This window comes from Sipha flava, unplaced genomic scaffold (genome assembly GCF_003268045.1).
Source record: "Sipha flava isolate LNK unplaced genomic scaffold, YSA_version1 49159_pilon_pilon, whole genome shotgun sequence".
Lineage (NCBI taxonomy): Eukaryota > Metazoa > Arthropoda > Insecta > Hemiptera > Aphididae > Sipha > Sipha flava.
In genome coordinates, this window is record NW_020273319.1 from 18,816 (window position 1) to 40,776 (window position 21,961).

At 32.7% G+C, this 21,961-nt stretch overlaps 2 protein-coding genes across 2 annotated transcripts; both read left to right on the forward strand.

Annotated features, from left to right (window-relative positions):
• The first annotated feature begins 1,120 nt into the window (after window positions 1-1,120).
• LOC112690158 (proton-coupled amino acid transporter-like protein CG1139) lies at window positions 1,121-10,914 on the forward strand. Its single transcript, XM_025564101.1, has 8 exons — window positions 1,121-2,014; window positions 2,183-2,333; window positions 3,329-3,579; window positions 3,813-3,897; window positions 4,011-4,340; window positions 8,055-8,233; window positions 9,794-10,017; window positions 10,095-10,914. Exons 1-8 carry the CDS (start codon window positions 1,800-1,802, stop codon window positions 10,538-10,540), a joined length of 1,881 nt encoding a protein of 626 aa, XP_025419886.1. The 5' UTR covers window positions 1,121-1,799; the 3' UTR covers window positions 10,541-10,914.
• A 2,418-nt stretch (window positions 10,915-13,332) lies between these two features.
• On the forward strand, window positions 13,333-20,297 carry LOC112690157 (proton-coupled amino acid transporter 3-like). The gene is made up of 9 exons (XM_025564100.1): window positions 13,333-13,554; window positions 14,408-14,651; window positions 15,913-16,063; window positions 16,488-16,720; window positions 16,916-17,000; window positions 17,108-17,428; window positions 19,275-19,456; window positions 19,579-19,769; window positions 19,857-20,297. Exons 2-9 carry the CDS (start codon window positions 14,545-14,547, stop codon window positions 20,228-20,230), a joined length of 1,644 nt encoding a protein of 547 aa, XP_025419885.1. The 5' UTR covers window positions 13,333-13,554; window positions 14,408-14,544; the 3' UTR covers window positions 20,231-20,297.
• Window positions 20,298-21,961: the final 1,664 nt, after the last annotated feature.

Genomic DNA, 21,961 nt, shown 5'->3' on the forward strand with positions numbered 1-21,961 from the left:
TGTAAGACGCATGAAAAAACTGAATGTAAAACGATTTTAAATGGTTAGTTAGATTGTACTCTCAATCATAGTAATTGTATGTAAAATACACAAAATCACACGAAAAATCGTAAGTGTACGAAAAAAAATAAAAAAAATTACAAAACTATCACGATGCAGTGTAACTCGTATTTCCAATAAGTTATAGTTGGCAATAACATATTGAACGACGACTGTTAGAGTTTTCTATGATAAGCCTTGTATTCCTTCACATTGATATGCTTTTGGATGCGAACGGAGAAGAAAAAAAAAAAAGAACACGATTCTTAAACGTATCGTTTGTTAATGAGCACAAGCAAGATAACGACGATTTCCCGACGACACGCGCATAAGTCGTAATTTATCGGATAAGTTTTTACTAAGAAACAAAATAATAATTAAAAATTATACGCGTTTTTTTTTTTCGTACGTAATCGCACAACCAACGCGAATATCAACCGAATATTTAATCGAATAACAAGCACTCAACGGCGAATGCACTCGACTGAAAAAAAAAAAAATAAATAAAAATATTAATAATAATAATAAAATAACACCGCGGCGACAAGGGTCCAACACCGATGTACTGTGCGGTGCGGTATCGTTGCAGCGGTTACCGTCAAAATTACGTTACACGACGCACGGACGTCGCGGGGACAGCGTACACACTCGTGAAAAACAAACACTCGAGAACACGTCGCCCGGCCGACGGCAACAACTGTTCGGGCGAAAAACGGTGCGGGAGTGAAGTGCCCGGGCCACTCGAGAACGTCGTGAAAACGTGCGACGATAACGGGCGGTCGGGTTGACGCGATCCCCGACGATGGCCCCGGTAACCGCGGAGATCGGAGTGCCGGCGCATTACGGACGGGTTTCCGGTAAACGGCCGACGACGGATCGCAACCAGGGGCAACTCGTAGCCGACCGGTGCAAGTCGCTCGGGTCCGGGATTAACACCGGCATCGGCTTGTTGTTTCGATTTATTGCCCCTCCCCCTACCGTCGTGTTATCGTCCCGCGCGCGTTAATCCGCGAGATAACGCGATGATAAACAAACAAATCCGGCAAATCCCTGGGATACGATCGGTTCGCGAATGCGTGCGTTTCGTCTAATCCTCCGCGCGCAATCGGCACCTCGGTCGCCCACCGACCCGCCTCGCCCGCGCCGAACCCGGTACTCGGAGGCGATTACCGATGCGCCAACCACTCCATGTACGCGGACCGTGCCGTCGTCGCACAGACCTCTCCCGGGACGATTACTTCCCGCCGCCGCCGCCGCCGCCGGCCGGGATTTTCGGCGATTAACGCGATGGATCAGTGTTGCGACCGTGTGATCGATTACCACACCGATTGCCGGGGCACTCGACCTACAGTCGTCAGTGTGTCGCGTACACTCGCACTCTCGTCCGACGACTCGACTCCGGTTCACTAACGCTCAGTGGCTCACCTCTCGCTCGTCTCCCGTCGCGCGCCGCCATCCCGCTGAGTGATCCGTACGCGAAACGACCACCGGCACTACCGTTTTTTTGGGGGCATCCGGTCGCCCTCGAAACCGCCCGTGCGTTCGCGCCCATACGGTGTATAGCATATGAATAGAAAAAAAAAACCGTGGTATACGTAAGGGCGCGGACACACCGTTGCAGCATCGCCGTTGCCGCCGCCGCCGCTGTCGGGTTAGGCCGCGGTCGAACCGTGTTACCGCTTCACCGCGACGAGTGACGATCGCGCGACAGCTGGCCACGCTTGACCACCGGACAAACGCAGTACGGCACCACAGCCACCATGGTGGAAATGCAGACGCCAAACATTACTAGCCCTAAGTCCGAGACCAACCGGATGAGGGCCACGTCCACGGTGATGCCGATGGCCATCGGATCGCCCACGGCTTCGGAGATGAAACGGCGCCGGCGCCGTCGTTCCCGTCTCATGTCCACCTCCTCGTCCGTGATGTCGGCCGCGGCCGCCGGCATCCCGGCCACCGATAAACACAAAATATCGTGAGTACCCGGCAGGATAAACTGTCAACAGAAAAATACGTTGGTAACGGTGAACCTGGATCGAAAATCGTCGTTCAGATCGAAACGACGTTTGATCTATTATGTTTTGCATTATATTCTTTTTTCCTTTTCGGTACCCGTCCTTGTTACACGTATCACGCACACCAGAAACAATGAGGCGCTCATACATATGGTCAAAGCTACTGTAGGTGGTGGATTTTTGGCCATGCCCGAGGCTTTTCACAACGCAGGAGTAGTGACCGGTATCGTGGGCACGGTAGTCATAGGTCTATCAGTGTTGAACATGATGTCGTTCATAGTAAGTAAATTCAAACTGTCGACAGAATAATATGAACATTTGCAAATTAAATCCCCATCGCTCAAACCACGAGCTTTGAAAAGGAAATACGGGCTGTTTCGTCCGGTGGGGTGAGGCCATTTCGAATTGAACATGAGCACATTTTTCTCCATCGTGCGCCGTTTTAAAAAATGCATACAAAAACTTCTAATGAATATGAACAATATGAATTTATTTGTTTGCCGATTTCGATATTTGATCATATTTAAAAGATTACGAAAAATAATAAGGCTAAAGTTAATTCAATAATTCGGTAAGTAAAGAATACAAATATAATTCAATCATTTTCCCCGTAGGTTATAAATAAACTCTGTTAACTCTGTTTCATTTAGAGCATATTTTAAGTAATTTACACTAGGCACCACTTTAGTTAAATGTTCTATCAGAGGAACATAGAAAGAAAATCTTGACCGCTGTCTCAACAAGCTTTATTTAGGTTTATTTACTGAACGCTACTGAGACATATATCAATATTTCCGATTTTTCAATAACAAAATCTTAAAAAATAAGTAGAACAGAGTGCATATATTTATATATGTCTATCAATATCAGTACTTAAAAAAAAAGTATTATATTGAGTTTAAACTATTTTTAATTTAAGACACAAAATAATACATTGATACATCGAACAATTTTCAAATAGTTTGTTACAGCAAACAATGATTTAATAAACAGCAATAAATAATAAACATTTATATTAACATTTAAATAATACTATAGAAGAGTTAACAGTAGCTTATTTTGCTTAATTAATTTGATGATCAATAAATGACTAATGTATTGAATTTTTCGAAACGGTACTCGTCTAATGTTATATCTACCGAATAAAATTTCTGCTGTAACTCTTATATCTACTAAAGTCGATCGAAGTTACAGGCATACGTCGTATAGGTACAATAATATATATAATATACATATTTATATACGTGTGCGTGTGCGTGTGTGTGTGTTTTGAGGTTCGGTGCTCGCAGACTTTGCGATCCGGTAAATACGCTGCCATGATCATTGCCGATCGAAACGGCAGGGACAGTACCGGCGCCAACGGTGAAGCGGATAACGACGACGACAATAATTTCGAAAAATTTGCGCAAAAGTACAGGAACTCCAAAGATTTGGTCCTGGATCCCATGGACTATCCTGATACGGTGGCCGCCGTATTCAAGTACGGTGCACGCGGCCGCTTCGCCTCGTGGTCCTCGTTCGCCAGGTACGTACTGTGTAATGTGTCATATGTGCACGTGTCTAACCGTACGACAATCACATGTCGTTCCTACCCAACCTTACCTTTCGAAATCTTGTCTCGCCTCTCACTTCGCCCCTTGACCGCATAACTCCTCGCGTTACAACATGCTAGTCCCTCCGTATTAATTGTGGAACTTACTTTTTTTCCATTTTCGTCCGGACGACGCTTCGTTAATCCGACACCCGTGAACCGAGCAGAAACTTTACCAGCGCTTCATTGGTGACAACTTATTACGGAGTCAACATCATCTACGTGTGCATCGTGGCCGGCACGTTAAAGCAGGTAAACGATAGTTGGACCCGGCGACACCGTATAAGTTAACCGTCGTTGTTGCGATGCGCGTGGCCCGCGCTGCTCGGCCAGTTCTCTACTACGGCGTCGATGTTGTGTTCCAGCTAATCGACCAGTACACGTCCGGGGCGGCGGAAGACGCGTGGTACGGATTGCTGCACGGACTGTCGATCCGCTGGTATCCGACCCTAGCCGGGCTACTGATCATCCCGGTGGGAATGGTACGGCTGATGAAGTACCTAGTGCCGTTCTCGATAGCCGCCAACGCATTCATGTTGGCCGGAATCGGAGCCGTATTCTATTTCATTTTCATCGGGGACGACCAGCAGATCCCTTTGGCCCCCGAGGACCAGGCCAAGTTGGTAGTGTGGCCGCCGACTCGGTGGTCGCTGTTCGCGGGAAGTGCGCTATGCTCTTTGGAGGGCGTCGGAATGGTAAGCAAGACAAGTGTCCGTTAGTAACGTGCATTTTCCACAACAGGACCCGTTACGTTAAGAATTCTAGACAATTATTTGAATTTGTTATTTCGTCTACGTGAGATTGATCAGACCACATTTCAAGTTTTAATTTCAATGTTGAACAATCAACAATTATAATTTCTTAAATTTCAAAATATTCAAATTAATTTAGTACGACTTACGGACCAAAATTTGAAAAATTACACTGATTGATCTCAAGTGCACATTATACAAAACAGTTTTCATAAATCTAATTGCATTATTCTGTTCGTCGGTATGATTGACTGAAGATAGGTATGTTTTGATTGAAATAATCAATCATTTGCTATGTCCTTAACGCATGGCTATCTGCCTAAATGAAAATAAATACTTGTGTAATTTTAATTCAAAACGAATTTTTAATTTGCGGCTTGATATTTAAAATTAGATATTGATAGATAATATGTTCAATATACTCCGAAATTTGTTAAAAAAACCTAATTCTTATTTTGATTAGCACTAAGTATATTATATACGAATACAAAAAGTTTCTGAAAGGTAGTCTATGCGTTATCTGTATTTAAGTTTAAGTTCAAATTGTTTTTATTTCATAGTATTTTGGCGGGAAAATCTTGTCATATCGATAAAGTCAACAACAATTGAAGAGCTACAAAGAAAAAATGATAATAATCCATAATCCTCAACTGTTAAGTATTGCAGTTTTAAAGTTTCAGAACTACAAAACTTAGAGATAAATCTTGAATTCAATTAAAAAAAAAAAAAATAAATAAATAAACTATGGTAATACAACTATTTGTTGATAATGTTTGACTATTATCGTTTTTTCCTATAGCCCTTCTATTGAAATTATTTCATTATTTACTAGAATATTTTTAAAAAATCTTTATACAAATGAAATCAATAAATCCCTATAAATTAAGTGCCAGATTATATAAAAATTTAAATATTTGTTTTAGCTACAAGATATACTAAAGTATTTGGATTTTTCCTTAAATATATTTTAGGAAATTATTTTGAAATTATTTTTAATATGTGTGTTATTATAACACAATAGTATAATACTATAATAGAATACAATAGTGTGATACTATTTAGGCTAAAACAATTTGGTTTAATACATGTGATATCCATTGTTCTTATATTATGCGTTAGTATTATTATTTTAATTTTATCTACATACATATATATATATTTTTAATTTCCTTGTACAAAGTATTTTTTTTATATGATTTATTATAAATAATCCATACGTACAAAGTTAATAATGTGTAAAATCAACATTGATATGATAAAATGTATTTACATTTTTTTTTACTCGAATAAACACTATTGTGTTATAATAAATTAAATACTTTCAGAATATAATACCTGGTACCTTATTATTTAGTAATACTTCTGTATACAGGCATTGTCAAAAGGAATATTAATGTATTCACTATACAGAAATACCCGTACACGAAGAACTCATTGTGTACTTGTTATATATTTTTTTTCATAACTTTATAGTAAAAGACACTATATAATACAACATATGATAATAATCAGAAATCTCTTAAAAATAAATTAATGTTCCATAATAAATCGTACAAGTGGTTTTCATATTTTTTTTGATTCGTTTCACTACCTGCAGCAACACGTTTAGTACAATGTGTGTAATTATTAATGAACCTACTATATACATTTTCACCCCATGGTCTCGGTAATAGCAGGATTTCCGAGACAATTTGATATATCTCCCTTTTTTTTTTATTGATATTTTTATTACTTCGTGCCTACGTACAATATATTTTTTCGGTATCCTATTTCAAAACGGTTATAGGAAATGGATGGTCTCGGAAAATACAGCGGTTTCAACAGAATCCACTTATGTATGATTCCATTTTAAAGATTTCAAACATTTTATTTTAAATCTACTAGGCTCGCAATTAATATGATTTAAATACAAATATTAACATAAGTCATTTGATTAACACGTCATGTGTATATGTAGATAGTAATGCAATATTATTCTACTGAGATTTATTCGATAAATATTGAATTCGTGATAAATATACGGAAATTTTACTTGTCTATATACAATTTAATATATTTTTATTTTATTTTTCATGTGAAAACATTTTATACGGCGTTCAGATTTTTCCGCTTGGGCAATGAAAATTTTCGATTGTTATATTTTTCACTTAACGCTCAATACATATTCTATTATAAAAAGGAGAGACGATTTCTATGACAGTTAAATATATATATATATATATATTTAACGCGAATACTTTGTGTACAGATGTGCCATTTAATAAGATAAATTCAAAAATTTAATTTGTGAAACAGTTATAAAAAATATTTCATTTTCCGTGTATACGATATCGGTATGCGGCAGTACGAAACAGTAACAAGAGGGGGAAATTTGGGTGGCCACATATTACCGTTTGGCCGCCGTCGGCCGCTGCACTATCTCGAACCTCAAACACCGTTTGGTAACCCATCGCATGACTTGACTAGACAAAGATAGAACGGTAACATAGAATGTATTTTCTCTCTAACACGATGCCCATGATGATAATATTTTGTTTTTTTTAATTCAATTTGTCACTTTTATGTATATGCATGTAAATATGTACGTAGCGTACTTACCAATTATATAAATATTTTATTCTATTAAAAGTTATTGGATAATTTAAAATGTTTTGGTTTACTTAAGACATCATTTCCATTCCTATTTATGATTTTTTCAAACTATTTTGTAAAATGCGATTGAAACGTTTTAATATTTATTTGCAATATATCATCAAATCCAAAAACCGATGGATACAATAAAACCATATTATTATGCTTTTGTTCAAATAAAATATTTAATATAGTGATATTTCTAAAAGTACGATTTTGTCCCACGTTTTTAATTTTATTATATAAGAGTATAGAAAAAAAAAAAAAGGTAAGTACATTTGAATACATAGTAGGGCTATGTAAAAACACCATGCGTAACACCTGATCTCAAATAAATGCAAAGTTGAATATTTTTTTAAAAATTTGAAAATTATAATAAATGGTTATACATATTATTGAAGTTCAAAATATAATTTTTTATTTTTGAAAAATTGTTTTAAGTGGATTTATAGTCCATCAAAAAATTATATTTAGACATAAATCCCTAATTTTCAGACTGTTGTATCATCTAAACTAATTTAAACACTTACTTAACAACTCGAAATTGCATATTTTATAAGTATAGAGTCTAGAAGGACTCACAGCTAAATTATATGAACAACTGAGTGATACATATTACCCTAACGGCTGTAAACGTTTTGATTAGCTTCCTTAAATCTACATCATTACTCATTGATTAAGTTTATAAATAAAGGAGATTTTAAGGGCGACCGGATTACATAAAAACGGCAGTTTACCATTATATGACTTTGAAACTGTTTGTGTGTGTGTGTGTGTGTGTGTATTGTTTGATTGCAAATGAACTTTTTTGTTATTATACAATAAGCATGTAATTCACGAATATGTTTGATTTTAGAACAATGCAAAATGGTAAAGCATATTTTCCTTAAAAGTATTTTAAATTAGAACCTAGTTTGTTATATTTTGTAAAGATAGAATAATGGTGTATACTAAATTAATGAAAAAAAATGTTATTTTGTTGCATGTATCGTGTATTTTTTATTATTCAACTTATACCAAAACAAGCTTTTGCACATTGAAAACGCTATGAGTCGACCTTTAGAACTCGCTGGACCTCCTTTCACCTTGCACCAGTCAATGGTCGTCATCATGATTTTAAACAGCGTACTGGGTCTCTGCGGTTATTTAAAGTACGGAGACCTGTGCGAAGGCAGTATATCGCTCAACTTGCCGCGGAACAATCGGTTAGTACATTATTGTATTTTAGATAATTTGTTATTGTTACCTAGCTCTTAGTTCTGCGGTAGGATAATATGGTACGAAGAAGGCAGCGAATATTATTTTTTAATTTAAATATAGATAAATTGGAGTGAATGTTTTATTCTTCGTGGGTCATGTGAACATCGAACACAAATATCGCAAAAACTATTATAGTTGTCATTAAAATGACATTATGCGTACGTTATCATGTGTTCTCGAATTATCGGTTGGTATAAAATATAAAATAAAAATATCTTTAAAAAGTATAATACATACATACCACACATAACATAGGTTTGCGTACGGTGTGTATCTGCATATCCTACAGACAAATGTACTTAAATTCTTTGATTGTTTGTTTTATATACTTACAAATATCGTTAGGGTTATTAACTGGAGTTTACGTATATAACACTATAATAGTTTAATACACAAATTAATGATACGAAATCTGTTGCATACAAATGAATTATTGTTTTTCAGTTTCAAACAAATATATTGGCCGCAAATAAAAAAAATTTAATAATAATATTGAATTTACATCTATCATTTTTCTTTTCGTCATCAATGTAACAATGACTTAAAAATAATAATTACATAATAATAGTTTATCAGTAAACTCAGTAAACTGAGTTGTGCTATAGCGGGACAAAGGGTTCCCACTAAAATTATCACACATTGTACACACTCTGTAAAAAATTCTCATGCACGTTTACGATACGATACAACGTTCATTATAAGTAAAATAATGAATGCGGAAGTCGCGTTAGGCGTGGTTTTCACCAGTGCAATAAGATAGACGATACGATAAACGATGCGATAAGCATTTCAATACCGTATCGCCTACCACGTATATTCATTGTACAAAACAACTGAAACATTGTACAACACTGGCGCGATTACAAAGCAATACCAATAATTATCGATGTCGTATCGACGAGATAGCTTGTTGATCGCTCGACGATAGTATTGCCGGACTTGTCATGATTACAACTGAAAATGTGTATCGCTTGTCGGTTTGCTCCGGTGGGCACAAAAGTGTTGTGTCGACAAAAGTAGTGTCGAGGGATTCATGCCGTTTCGCAAATCGCGATGCACCACGTTTTAGTATTGTGTGGAATATAATAGAAAAATCAAGTTAACTACCAACTGCACTAAAATAACAGTGAACAAAAATATCCGGGGAGCGCTGCAAAGCAAATCCCCTCCGTTCACTGATACTGACCACCCGTGGTATCACAGGACGACGATGTCGTCGGTCCGACGCACGAAACGATAAGCGGAAAAATTCGCAGGTCACGATAAGGGTAAGATCGGGGGACGGGTAGGCTCAATTCGAAGGTTTGATTTATTTTTCGAATTTTTACACCGACCAATTAGACGAGGTGCGTACACGAGTAACAACCGTCGGTCGGCGGACCGGGTAGATTCACGCACGTGCGACTTTGATCCGTCGGTTCGACGTGTTCGGCGACAAATAGTTTCGTGCGTTTTAAATAATTTTTTTTTCGCTATCGTACATTGTATCATCGTTTGTCCCACAGACTGTCGGAGGTCATTAAAACGATGATCGCGTTGGGCATATTACTGACGTACGGACTTCAGCTGACCGTCACAGCCGACCTGGCGTGGCAGGGACTGCGCAAGAAGATATTCAACGTGCCGGAGGGGGAGCCCGGTGCGACGGACGATGGGGACGACGAAGAGTGGTCGGCCAAAATGACGGCGTACTACTATGCAATGCGGTTCGCCCTAATACTCGGCACTAGTAAGGGCGGACGATCTCGCGCGATATTTTCTTTCGATCTCGTGCACTAACGGCTGACCGTTTCACGCGTGTTACAGTAATGGTGGCCACGGCCGTGCCGGATATCGGGCCGCTCGTGTCGCTGGTCGGTTCCGTTGGGTTCTCCGTGCTGGGGTTGATCGTGCCCGTCGCCATGGAGACCGTGTGGTACTATTACCCGAAAGAGAACGGCGGTGACGAGGACCACGACGATGGTGATGGCGACCACGATCAGCGGGGGAGCGGTCGGAGTAACGGCAGCAGAGCGGTGACCGCGGTGTCGGCAACGGTCGAGTGTGCAGTGGCGGCGGCGGTGGCAACTACGGCCGAGAAGAGGACACCGGCCGACCGACGCCGTTCGTTCCGCAGGATCGTGAGATACACCAAGAACGTGGTGATTTTGATATTAGCCCTGTCCGCACTGGTAGGCGGCGCGTTTTACAATGTCCGTGATATCGTCAATCAGGCACTGAGAGACAGCTCGGACGTTAAGCCAGCTTTCTGAGGATATCGTTAGATTTTTTTTTGTTTTTTTCTGTAACTATAAATTATTATAATTGTAATCCGAGCTCCTTATACGTTTTCATCATATTACATGCCAAGTTGCGCATTCGTATTATTCGATATTGAATTTATTTACGTGCGTATCAAATAGATACTATTATTGTGGTAATTTTTTTTATTTTTTTCCCCTCCGAAATGTCTACAGTAGATACTGGTTTTCCGAGTAACTGCAGTGGATTATTCAAAAAAACAATTCAGTGTAATCGATAATATAACGAAATTGATTAATATTTAGTTTCACTTTGTTGATTGCGCACCAATGAATTGGTATTGTTTGATACGATATAAGTTATTAAATGTTGATTTAGAATCCTTTGTATCAAATGTTTTTATTGATGTTTTATCTTCTGTATAATTAAATTAAAATATCACTAATTCACCGATTGATTACCATACAACTAAAACTACTATTTCGATTCATTTGAAATTTGAAGGAATTTTTTTATAACTATGTATGGGTTCGTTAATGAAGGATATTTTAAAAATTGCATTTTTAAATTTCGAAACAGTTCTAGACTGGATGTTAACTAGAAAATTTTTTATTTTGTTTAATATGTTGATTTAAATAATAATTACCGACTGAGATAGGTGTGAATTACTAATAGATATATAGACCAAAAACAAATATAATTAAAATATACACCCTTCATACCCTTTTTTCAAACTAATTTTTTTTTTTATGTATTGAATTAGCTTCAATTTACTATAATGCCTTAAATTAAATTTATATATATATATATATATCTGAAAACTATAATAAATTTTCACATTTAATAAAGGATTTTGAAATAACGCCGATGTAAAATAATTTGTTTCATTTAAAATAATGTAGATACCTCAAAAATAAAATAAAATACAAACACAATTTTTTATCTGTTTAAATAATAAAAACTAATCATTATTTATATTTTTATTATTTACGAACGTAACCCATTATTTTATCTCAAAGATAAAACTTTGATAAAGTATTGATAGTTAAAAAATAAAATGCTGTTAAAATTAATTTAACGTAATTTTATTACAAATCTAATCTTATGTAATAGATACTATACATTACGTAATAAAATAATTTTATATAAAATTATCAGGTCTGATTTTATAAAATTTTTAACAAAAGCCATATATAAAAATGACCAAAAAAGTAAATATTCATTAAAATAAGAAATCACCTGTAATACAGAAATTGTATAATTAGTTTTTCGAACTATTCAGAAGTATATGATACTAAAAAGGAAAGCAATAATAAATGTTGAAAAACGATTTTGTGCTAAAACCTAAGTAGAACTGATCATTATTTAATAGTAAAATTCCTAAGAAATATCAGCCAATATTTTTTTAAAACTTTTTTTCTTTCTTTTTTTAATTACATTTTTTTTTGTTTATTTATTTTATTTTATTTTTCAATTTTATTTCTTTATTTCATATATAGGTAGATCGTTTTTTTCATGTAAGTTATCCGATATGAGTGAAAAACGGAAAATTAACTTTAAAACAACATTACATTTCTTTAAATACCACCAGTAATATCTGTATGCGTTTGAATCACATAATTAGTTCCATGTCTTATGACATGGATATCGAATACAATGTTAATATAATCTTACAATGTTTTAGTAGTCGTATAATTAATTGGTAATATTTAAGTTTGCTATAATTATAATATTGAAATTTATATAAGATATATAAATTATTAGGAATTAGCTGTATTTATTAGGTTATTTAATATATTAGATCAATTTTAGAACACTACATATTTATTTACATTGATTATAAGTTATAAAGACTTCGACGAATTGTGATTCATAGAAATCAATCAAAATATATCTACATTATATTTAAACGTTGGTATTTTTTATTTTTTTTTAATAGATAAATAATTACATAAAAATATTTTTTAATTTTATAATGAATAATATATATTATTAACGAAACATCAAAACTTAAAGTAAATCGATGTGCAATATTATATGGCTATGTATTTTTGGTTAAAAATGGACTAAATAAAATAAATTATTTGATTTTTCATAAGTTAAAAAAATAATCATTTAAAAAATGTACAATATCATCAAAATAATGATATAACATTAATATTTTTGTATAATACTACTGGGTTGGACAAATAAAAATAAAATAATAATTTAGTTAATGATTAATATTCGTAAATCAATATATAAATAAATAAACCAATAGTTTATGTATAGAAATAAATAATTAAATAAATAAATGCTTGGCTTGAAGCGTTATTATATTTGTAAAGTACGACCGGTTTCCAATCAATAATTCATCATGAGGTGTATATAAAGTCAAGAAAATCGCAATTAAAAAAAAAAAAAAAAAAAAATTCAAAATATTAAAATCTATAAATATTTCATGATTTTGTCACAGATTATTACAATTAAAACAAAAAATAGAAAAATTTTAAATTCGTCAATTTCTATCTAATTCAAATGTAATTTCTATGTCAAAGAAATAAAATTTAGGTAAAATTCATTCTTATTAAAACAATTTATTTTATTTTTCTTAGCTCAATACAAACTTTAAGTCGATTATAATAGATCAGTTTTAGTAATCTGATAATTTTCACCGATGATTAATAGTAATTAATGACGTCAGTAGGTATCGAATTTTTTTTCTTAGCATCCAGTATAGGTCAAACACAGGTCATTATAAATATCAAACATATAAAAGTGGGACGATTGTAAATATTTTATTTTATCGAGTACTATAGAGATGGATTTTTTTTTCGTGATTTTTTTATCTTTTTAAATCAATATAATAAAAGAGGGAAAATAATTATCAAACTTCATATAGAACGTTATGTACCTGATAAGGACAGTATATAAAGCCTGTTCAAGTCATTTTTAAGAATATTTTTACCGAAGAATCGAAACTGAATTAGTTTAAGTCGTGGATTCGGTGTTCATCGTTTGTGTCTACATGCTACACATACTATAGGTAAATATAACATTATTTTTCAAACTACTTAAAATAATTATAACTATATTTAAACTTATAATTATTTTTTAATTATAATTTATAATTTAAAATTTTATTTTATTTAATATTTTTTTATTTAATTTTATTTAATTTTTTATTTAATTTTTTTTTTATTTAAATTTTTTTTTTAAATTTTAAATTTATAATTTTAATTTTTTTATACAACTATATTTAAACTTGTAATATTTTTTAATATTTTTTCCTGCGTATGTTTAAATATCATTCTGCTTTTAATTTGTGTGATAGACTCTCTGAATTTTATTTTCAAAACATCACCATATTACTCATTATTCACAATAGTCTTAATACATAGAATGTAATTTAATGGAAAATTAATTTCAACCCGCATAAGATATTTTTCATTGTAACATTTCGAATAAAAGTTTAATTATATTTTGTATTAAAATATTTTATATTTTGGAAACTAAGTATCAACTTGTTTTAAGATATAAATTATTAAATGCTTATTTCATATTTTTTTATTAATTACCTATACGTCCGATAAAAATTACCATTCGTTATTATTAGTCAAATAGTTTTAACATTTTAGCTGTTCACTTTTTCAATGTTTAAAGACTATGGTTATAATAGCAGTTAATAATATTTAAAAACCCAGTATGAATTAAGAGTTTTAAAATATTTATCTAAATTGTCCGCTAGTTGTTTTACACATTTTTTATTATACAGGGTATAATAATAATAATAATGCATAATTTTTTTTATAAATAATTGTTATGTATTTTTATAACGTTATAAATGTTGCAATTTCAAAATACGAACGATTATTATTTCGACCTTCCTGATGTTGCAGTACTGGTCTTGGAACCCCCTCATATTGTCCTTTGTTGTACGACTGGCGCCTAGGTAGCAGAGCGGCCAGTATTTCCAGCTGTCAGTATTCAGTATCAACCACGACGGCGTCACAAAAACACGTTTGTATACGACAAGATGAAGGAAAAACCTCGTACAAAAGACCCGGATTCTCCGGTCCTTCAAAGACCGGAGACTACTGAAACTATTGAAGCTACAGCCCCAGTGAATAATGAATTACTTACGTAAGTAGAATTATAATGTATTATAATTTTTAATATACGATCAAACATCAAAAACATGCATCAAAATAACTATGTCGAAATTAACTTTAATATAAAATATTATAAAAAACTTATTTATATTAAATATACATCTAAATAAAATCCATAATCGGAAATAAAAATAATATTAACAAGTAAGACATATTATAATTAAGTGTGTATAATTTAACTATTTAAATATAATTTAATTTATTAAGACAATAAATAAGATATTTAATTTATGTGTAAAATAGTATTAAAAACAGTATAAACTATTTTTGATTAACTTTATAATGCTCATCTCAGCTTTGAAACTGCAAGCGTGCAAGGTATCTTTCGGTTACTGCTGTATTTTAACAGCAGACATTAAATAAATATTATAATATTATGTGATAAAAAATATAACAATTATTATAATATTATAGTATTTAATTTCGGGCTATAAAAAGGTGATAAAATATTTGTACAAAATGTTATTTTGTTATTATGATGCTCATCTCAGCTTTGAATCTGTTAGCGTGCAAGGTATCTTACGGTTACTGCTGTATTTTAACAGCGTACATTAAATAAATATTATAAAATATTATAACATAATAGTATTTAATTTCAGGTTATAGGAAGGCGATAAAATATTTGTAGAAAATGTTATTTTGTTATTATGATGCTCATCTCAGCTTTGAATCTGCAAGCGTGCAAGGTATCTTTCGGTTATTGCTGTATTTTAACAGCATACATTAAATAAATATTATAATATTATATGATAAAAAATATGACAATCATTATAATATTATAGTATTTAATTTCGGGCTATAGATAGGCGATAAAATATTTGTAAAAAAAAATGTTATTTTAGAGATGAAACACATTCAATAAATATAAAACGCGTTATATTGAAAATATTTTCTAAATATACGCTAAAGTAAAACTGATTGTTAATTTGCGATTAAAAAAAAATTATTTTGATAAAGAACTATTCGAACAATGTATCAATTGTACATTGTATATTAATTGAAATTAAAATATGTGTGAGATATATAAAATGTATAGTAATTCCACGCATCGCTACGAATAAAGTTAATCAATTTTCAATTCGATAATAAAACATACAGTGCATCGTGAATGTTTTAAAAAGCATGCGAGAGAAATAATTATAATAATAATTATAATATAATCTTTGCAATTAATCCGATGCGTTTTATTTCTGTGTTTCCGACTCGTTCATCACCTCACGAACTGCATGCAGTCATAAAGATGCTATGATGCACCTGATCAAGAGCACTATTGGCGGTGGGTTTTTGGCTATGCCGGAGGCTTTCCACAACGCCGGAATTTTGATCGGATCATTAGGAACTCTATTATTGGGCCTATGCGTACTGGACACGATGATATTTATTGTGAGTAATGAATTTACATAATGTTATCCGCACCGATACAAATGCGTTCTACGCGTATGATGCGTGTGTATATGCAGTTGACCGTGAATGTTTCTCAGTCAAAATATCCTTTACTAACAGTATTAATAATTTACGGAAATTCTTTGGAGATTCGAATCTACTACCTATAACATTAATCCCACGATACGCATCACCACCATTAACTAAGCAGTCCGTAGTGATGGCAATAAATTCAAACGAAACCGGCCGCATTCTTAAACAATCCCCCCCCCCCCCGCGTTGCACATGGTAGATTAAAAAAAAAAAAACTATAGGCGTTCTGTTGGTCGACGCACCATCGCTTTCTAACGACTCGTCGACCAACTATAATATGCTCGTGCGTGTGCATGTGTATATGTGTGTGTGTGTGTGTGTGTGTGTGCAGGTTAAAACATCACAAGCCCTCCGGTCTGGAAAATATGCCTCGGCATATTTCGCTGAACAGAGGGAAAAAAACCAGGATGGAAACGGTGAAGTCGACGGCGATAATATACCACCACCGAAGAAATTTAGGTCCAACGAGCTAATACTACCACCCATCGACTACCCGGAAACGGTGCACGGCGTGTTCCTGCGTGGTGCCCGCGGTTATTTTGCAGGATCGGCCTTGACTATAAAGTACGTACATACTAGACTCCCCAACACCACTGTCTCTGACCACCCCGTGCCTTATCCCTTTCTGAGGCTGCGCAGGCGTACTACCCGCTCTTTTCGAATATATATTTATTTATTCTTTATTATTTACCTTTTTTTTTTTTATTTTTTCCCCCAACGCGTCCATTTGCGGTCGCTATTACGGTTATGCGCCAACAGATTACTGACAACGATTGTATTAGTAGCTACCTACTACGGAGTGAACACCATCTACGTTTGCATTGTTTCAAATACATTCAAACAGGTACGATATAGTGTATATCATAGCGTTATGTACAGCAATATTGTGACCTTATACTGTGGTCGCACTGAACACCCGTTCGTTACCATTTCACCTTGTCGTTTTTTCAGTTAGTCGATGGGTTCACTAATGACCCATCAACATGGTACGCTCCGTTGTACGGCATATCCATCAATTGGTATCCACTAATAGTCTCGATTTTCATCATCCCTATGGGTATGGTGCGATCTTTGAAACATCTGTCACAATTTTCACAAACAGCAAATGGTTGCATGTTAGCCGGAACCGCCGCTATATTTTATTTCATTTTCTTCGGTGAAGTAACGAATCCACTCAAACCCGAAGAACAAGCCAAATGGATTGTTTGGCCAATAGAACGATGGTCTTTATTCTCAGGAAGTGCCCTATGCTCATTGGAAGGTATTGGTATGGTAAGTACAGCCAGTTATTAATTATTTTTATTGGGATTAGCTATTGTTTTAAGACATTAACGGTTCGCGATTTATATCGATGTTAATGGCATGTCGAGTAAGGAGTTATTTAAGTTAGAACTATCTATTACTTAAGTTAATAGTACGTATAAATATATATAAATATTTGAGTGGACAAAAGAACAGTGTATGCAACAACATTTGGAAAGACACCATATTAAAATTGTTCTTTTATAAAAAATTAATTCATGATTTTTATATTCGATTTTTTTTATTTTTTATGATTCGAATGCAAATTCATTATTTAATCTTATATTGTTTAGTTAGAGCAATAATGCTATGTTAAAAAACGGCCACCATGTACTTATTGTAGATACATTTCATAGAAAAAAAATTTTTTTTGTCTAATTATATAGTTTTGTTAAAATATTAAGCTCTAGTATTACCAAGAGTACTTTTAATGTAGAAAACAATTATTTGATACTTTGATTATTTAATTATTAAAGTCGGCAGATTTATCTAATCTTTACAGAATTTTTGATTTCTAAAATAATGAGCATAATTTTATTTGTAGAAATAAAAACATCGTCATATTTTTTTTTTTTTTTATCAATCAAACTAATTCAATATTTTCAAGACATGTATAATTATGGTATATATATTTTCGTAATTTTTGAAACGTCCAATGTACGCAATTCATTTATACATATATTTGGTCGGTAAAAATGTGGGTTAGCTTTCTTGTCAAAAATAAAATATAATATACCTCGTACAATACACTGATTTTATATTATATTATATTTTCAATGGAATAATATGTATCTGCTGCGGTGCTGCGCATTCATTGATGTGTTCATCTACGTGAGGCGTGAGACGTGTCTCAGATTACTTGTTTTGTATTTCAAAATAAGAAATATATAAATATACATTCATTTATTAACCTATGGATACCTTTTGGATTAGTTCACTTATTATCATATTGAATCTTGTGTGTTCGTTTTAACTTTTTTTTCTTTTATTTTAAGCATCGAAGGGGTCCATAAATTTCTGTTGTAGTTGTTATTCCTATTAAGTGTATGGACATAAATATGTTTATAAAAACTGTCAGTCTATGACCATTAACCTGAGTGCATCGTCAGTTTTTAGATATCGATCGACAACAAGCACCAAAATCTTGTATAGGCGCATTCAATTACAATATGCTTACGTATTATAATATATACAACATAAATATCCTATACAAAATGTATAATAAGTGTATATATAATATTACACATGTTTTTGGGGTGTTGTGTGTGTGTGTGTGTGTGAGTGTGTGTATGAAAAAATATATTGTTGTATTCGCTGATCAATCGTACGTATAGAAACAGACAAACAACTTAAATAATTTAAGTTTGTTGCGTTATTTCAAGTATTACCTTAATTATTAATGTAATTATTGAAATAACATATATGTTTTACCTAATGGTCGAGTCATACGATCACCATAAAAGACCGTGTATTCACATGTCTTCTTCCTTTTATAAATTCCTTTAATTTAATTAAACATTTTTATTGCTTGCATGCTAGTTGTCAGTTTTTTTAAAATTATTATTTCATAATGTTTTCTTATATATTAAAATTTTATATCAATATATTTCCTGTGGAAACATGAATATACCGTTTTTTTAACGTGTTTGATACTTTCTGTGGTTTGGATTTAATTTTATTGATATTACTTAATACTATTTTATAAATGTAGATGCTCTACTCCGCTAATGTATAATATTGTTATTTAAAAATGTATTGTTTGTTTCATGACATGAAATGCATGCGGCTACGTTTATTTTATTCAAATAATAAATAGTTATTACACGTTGAAAACCAAATGGCTCAACCATTGGAATTAGCAACGTATCCGGCATTTACCTTACATAAGACAATGATTCTCATTGTCTTGCTCAACGGTATTTTTGGTCTATGCGGATATGTACGTTTTGGAGACACAAGTCAGGGCAGTATCTCGCTAAACCTACCAGTGGGAGAACCGTTAGTATATCATATTTGTATTTTATTTTATTATTACAGTACAGTCTGGATTGTTTATCAGTTTATATGAAAGCGAGACATGTGATTTATAAATATATTTTATGTTGCTTTTTTAATTACAGAATCGCAGAAGGTGTAAAAGCCGTTATTGGGGTCGGGATACTTTTGACGTACGGTCTTCAGCTAAATGTGACGGCAGACCTAGTGTGGAAAGGCATTTTTAAAAAGCTTGTGATCCGAATAGGGAAGATAGACTCGATACAGGCGGAACGGTTTTATCCAGTGATGCGAATACTTTTGATATTGGGGACCAGTAAGCATTAAAAAATAAACCAATACGCTATATTATTTTATTATTATGTGCATTCAATTTAAATCTTATCGTTTTTCGTGTGTTTAGTTATTATAGCTTCAATCGTGCCAGACATCGGTCCCTTAATCTCGCTCGTTGGCTCTGTAGGGTTTTCCTTTCTAGGCGTTCTTTTACCTGCGTCTATGGATATGGTTTGGAACTGGTACCCAGAGGACCATTACGAAGAATACGAAGAACCAGATCCAGAAAATGACAACAAAATAACAATAGCCATAGACGAAAACATTACTCGTGCACAGGTTAGAACCTACCGTCGCTTTTTCCGGATCATGAAACTCATCAAGAATACGATCCTCTTTATACTGGGCATCTTCGCATTAATCGGCGGTGCTTACTACAATCTAACCGACATAATAGCTCAGAGCGCGTCTGAAGGAACTCCTTCGCCAACTTCTGCGTAACAATATAAAATTACCTCATAACATTTTACCTCATATATTATTGATTAAAATTGTTACGTTTCGTTGGTGTTTTTTTTTTTTTAAATATAATTTCATTATTTTCTTTATTGTAATAACTATTTCTTGTTGAATAAAATAAAGATTAAATCATTTTAAGTGTCACATATTTTGATAATATATTTTAAATAATAACTACTTAAATTTTCAATAAAACACACCAACGTCAAATACATAATTCGATTATTATAACTCAGGAGATTTATTTGTATCTTAGACTGATAAAAATAAGAGACTAATTTACATAATTTATTTCTGTATTTGTTGTTGTTTAGAATATAATATACAATTCAACGACTGTTATTATAAGTTTTAAGAACATTTGACTGTTTACTTAATAAATAAATAAAATAATTAATTGTCATAAATAATTATATTTAATTTTACAAACATTTAAGTATGAAAAATATATTAATAAACATTTTATCGGTATTATTTACTATAGTTTAATTATTATCACTTCTTTCCTAAATCCAATTTCATTCTTGCTATCAGTCATATTATCCTTGCCTGATTGGGATATGAAATGTCACTCTCCTTATAGATTATAGATACTCTTTACATCACTGTGCCTAAAAATACCACAATATATCAATATGTTATGCATTTATTGTCTTTCTCTTTTTGACTCATATAATTCAATTTCTTTTTGAATATCAGTGGATTATAACCTGTAATAATTATAATTTTATAAATTATATTTCGAAATACACATTAACTGAAGTATACTGAACCTCGATCAAAGATTTAACAAATGAATTGATGAGCTTTCCAGATGTTTTCATAGCACACATTATTCTGTTATAAAGGTGCCAAATTGGCACCATATACTTGTTATTCTCTAAGTGGAACCAACTAACAACTACTAACTATTATACGATTGAAAAACGTACTCTAGGTGAGCATATGTAACCCATTAAAAAGTGTTTTCATATTTTTATTTTCATTTCTATTTAATCTTTTAATCATTGATCTGTCAAAAATACCATATATTTAATACAATTTTATTTATGAATATTTTTAAAAATTATTATTAAATAATATTTGATTTGATAATTTATATTTCTTTGATTTTTATAATTGTAAGACGATGTATGTTAAAACGCATATAAATAATAAGATTAGGAAAAATTAATTTTAATAAATAAGTAAGTTATAATATTTTATACATCTTTCAATACCTTAAATTTGGGTCTGATATATTTTCCTGACACTTCAATTACCGGACTCCATTTGCCCGATACTCCATTTACCCGAAACTACATTTTCCCGACACTACGTTTACCTGAGGCCCAACAATATAATTTACATATTTTTACTGTAAAGTAATACTGATATAAAATATTTTATTACTATTTCATTATTTTATTACTATTATTTATTAATATACAATACGAATATACAGTAATTAAAAAAAAATCTAAATCAGACGAATATTTTATCATGGATACGATCGTTCTATGTGAAAAGGTACTAAGTATTAAGTATAGTATAGTAGTATAATATAGTATATTATATTATTAAGTTCTCAATTGTGTTACCAAAAATAACGTTCTTAATCGTATTTTACTGCTATTCTCAATAGATTCATATTAATCGCTCATAACATTAAATTGTGAGTAGTATAATGTTTGTGTTATTATTAATTTTTGACACAATTATTAATTGCATAAT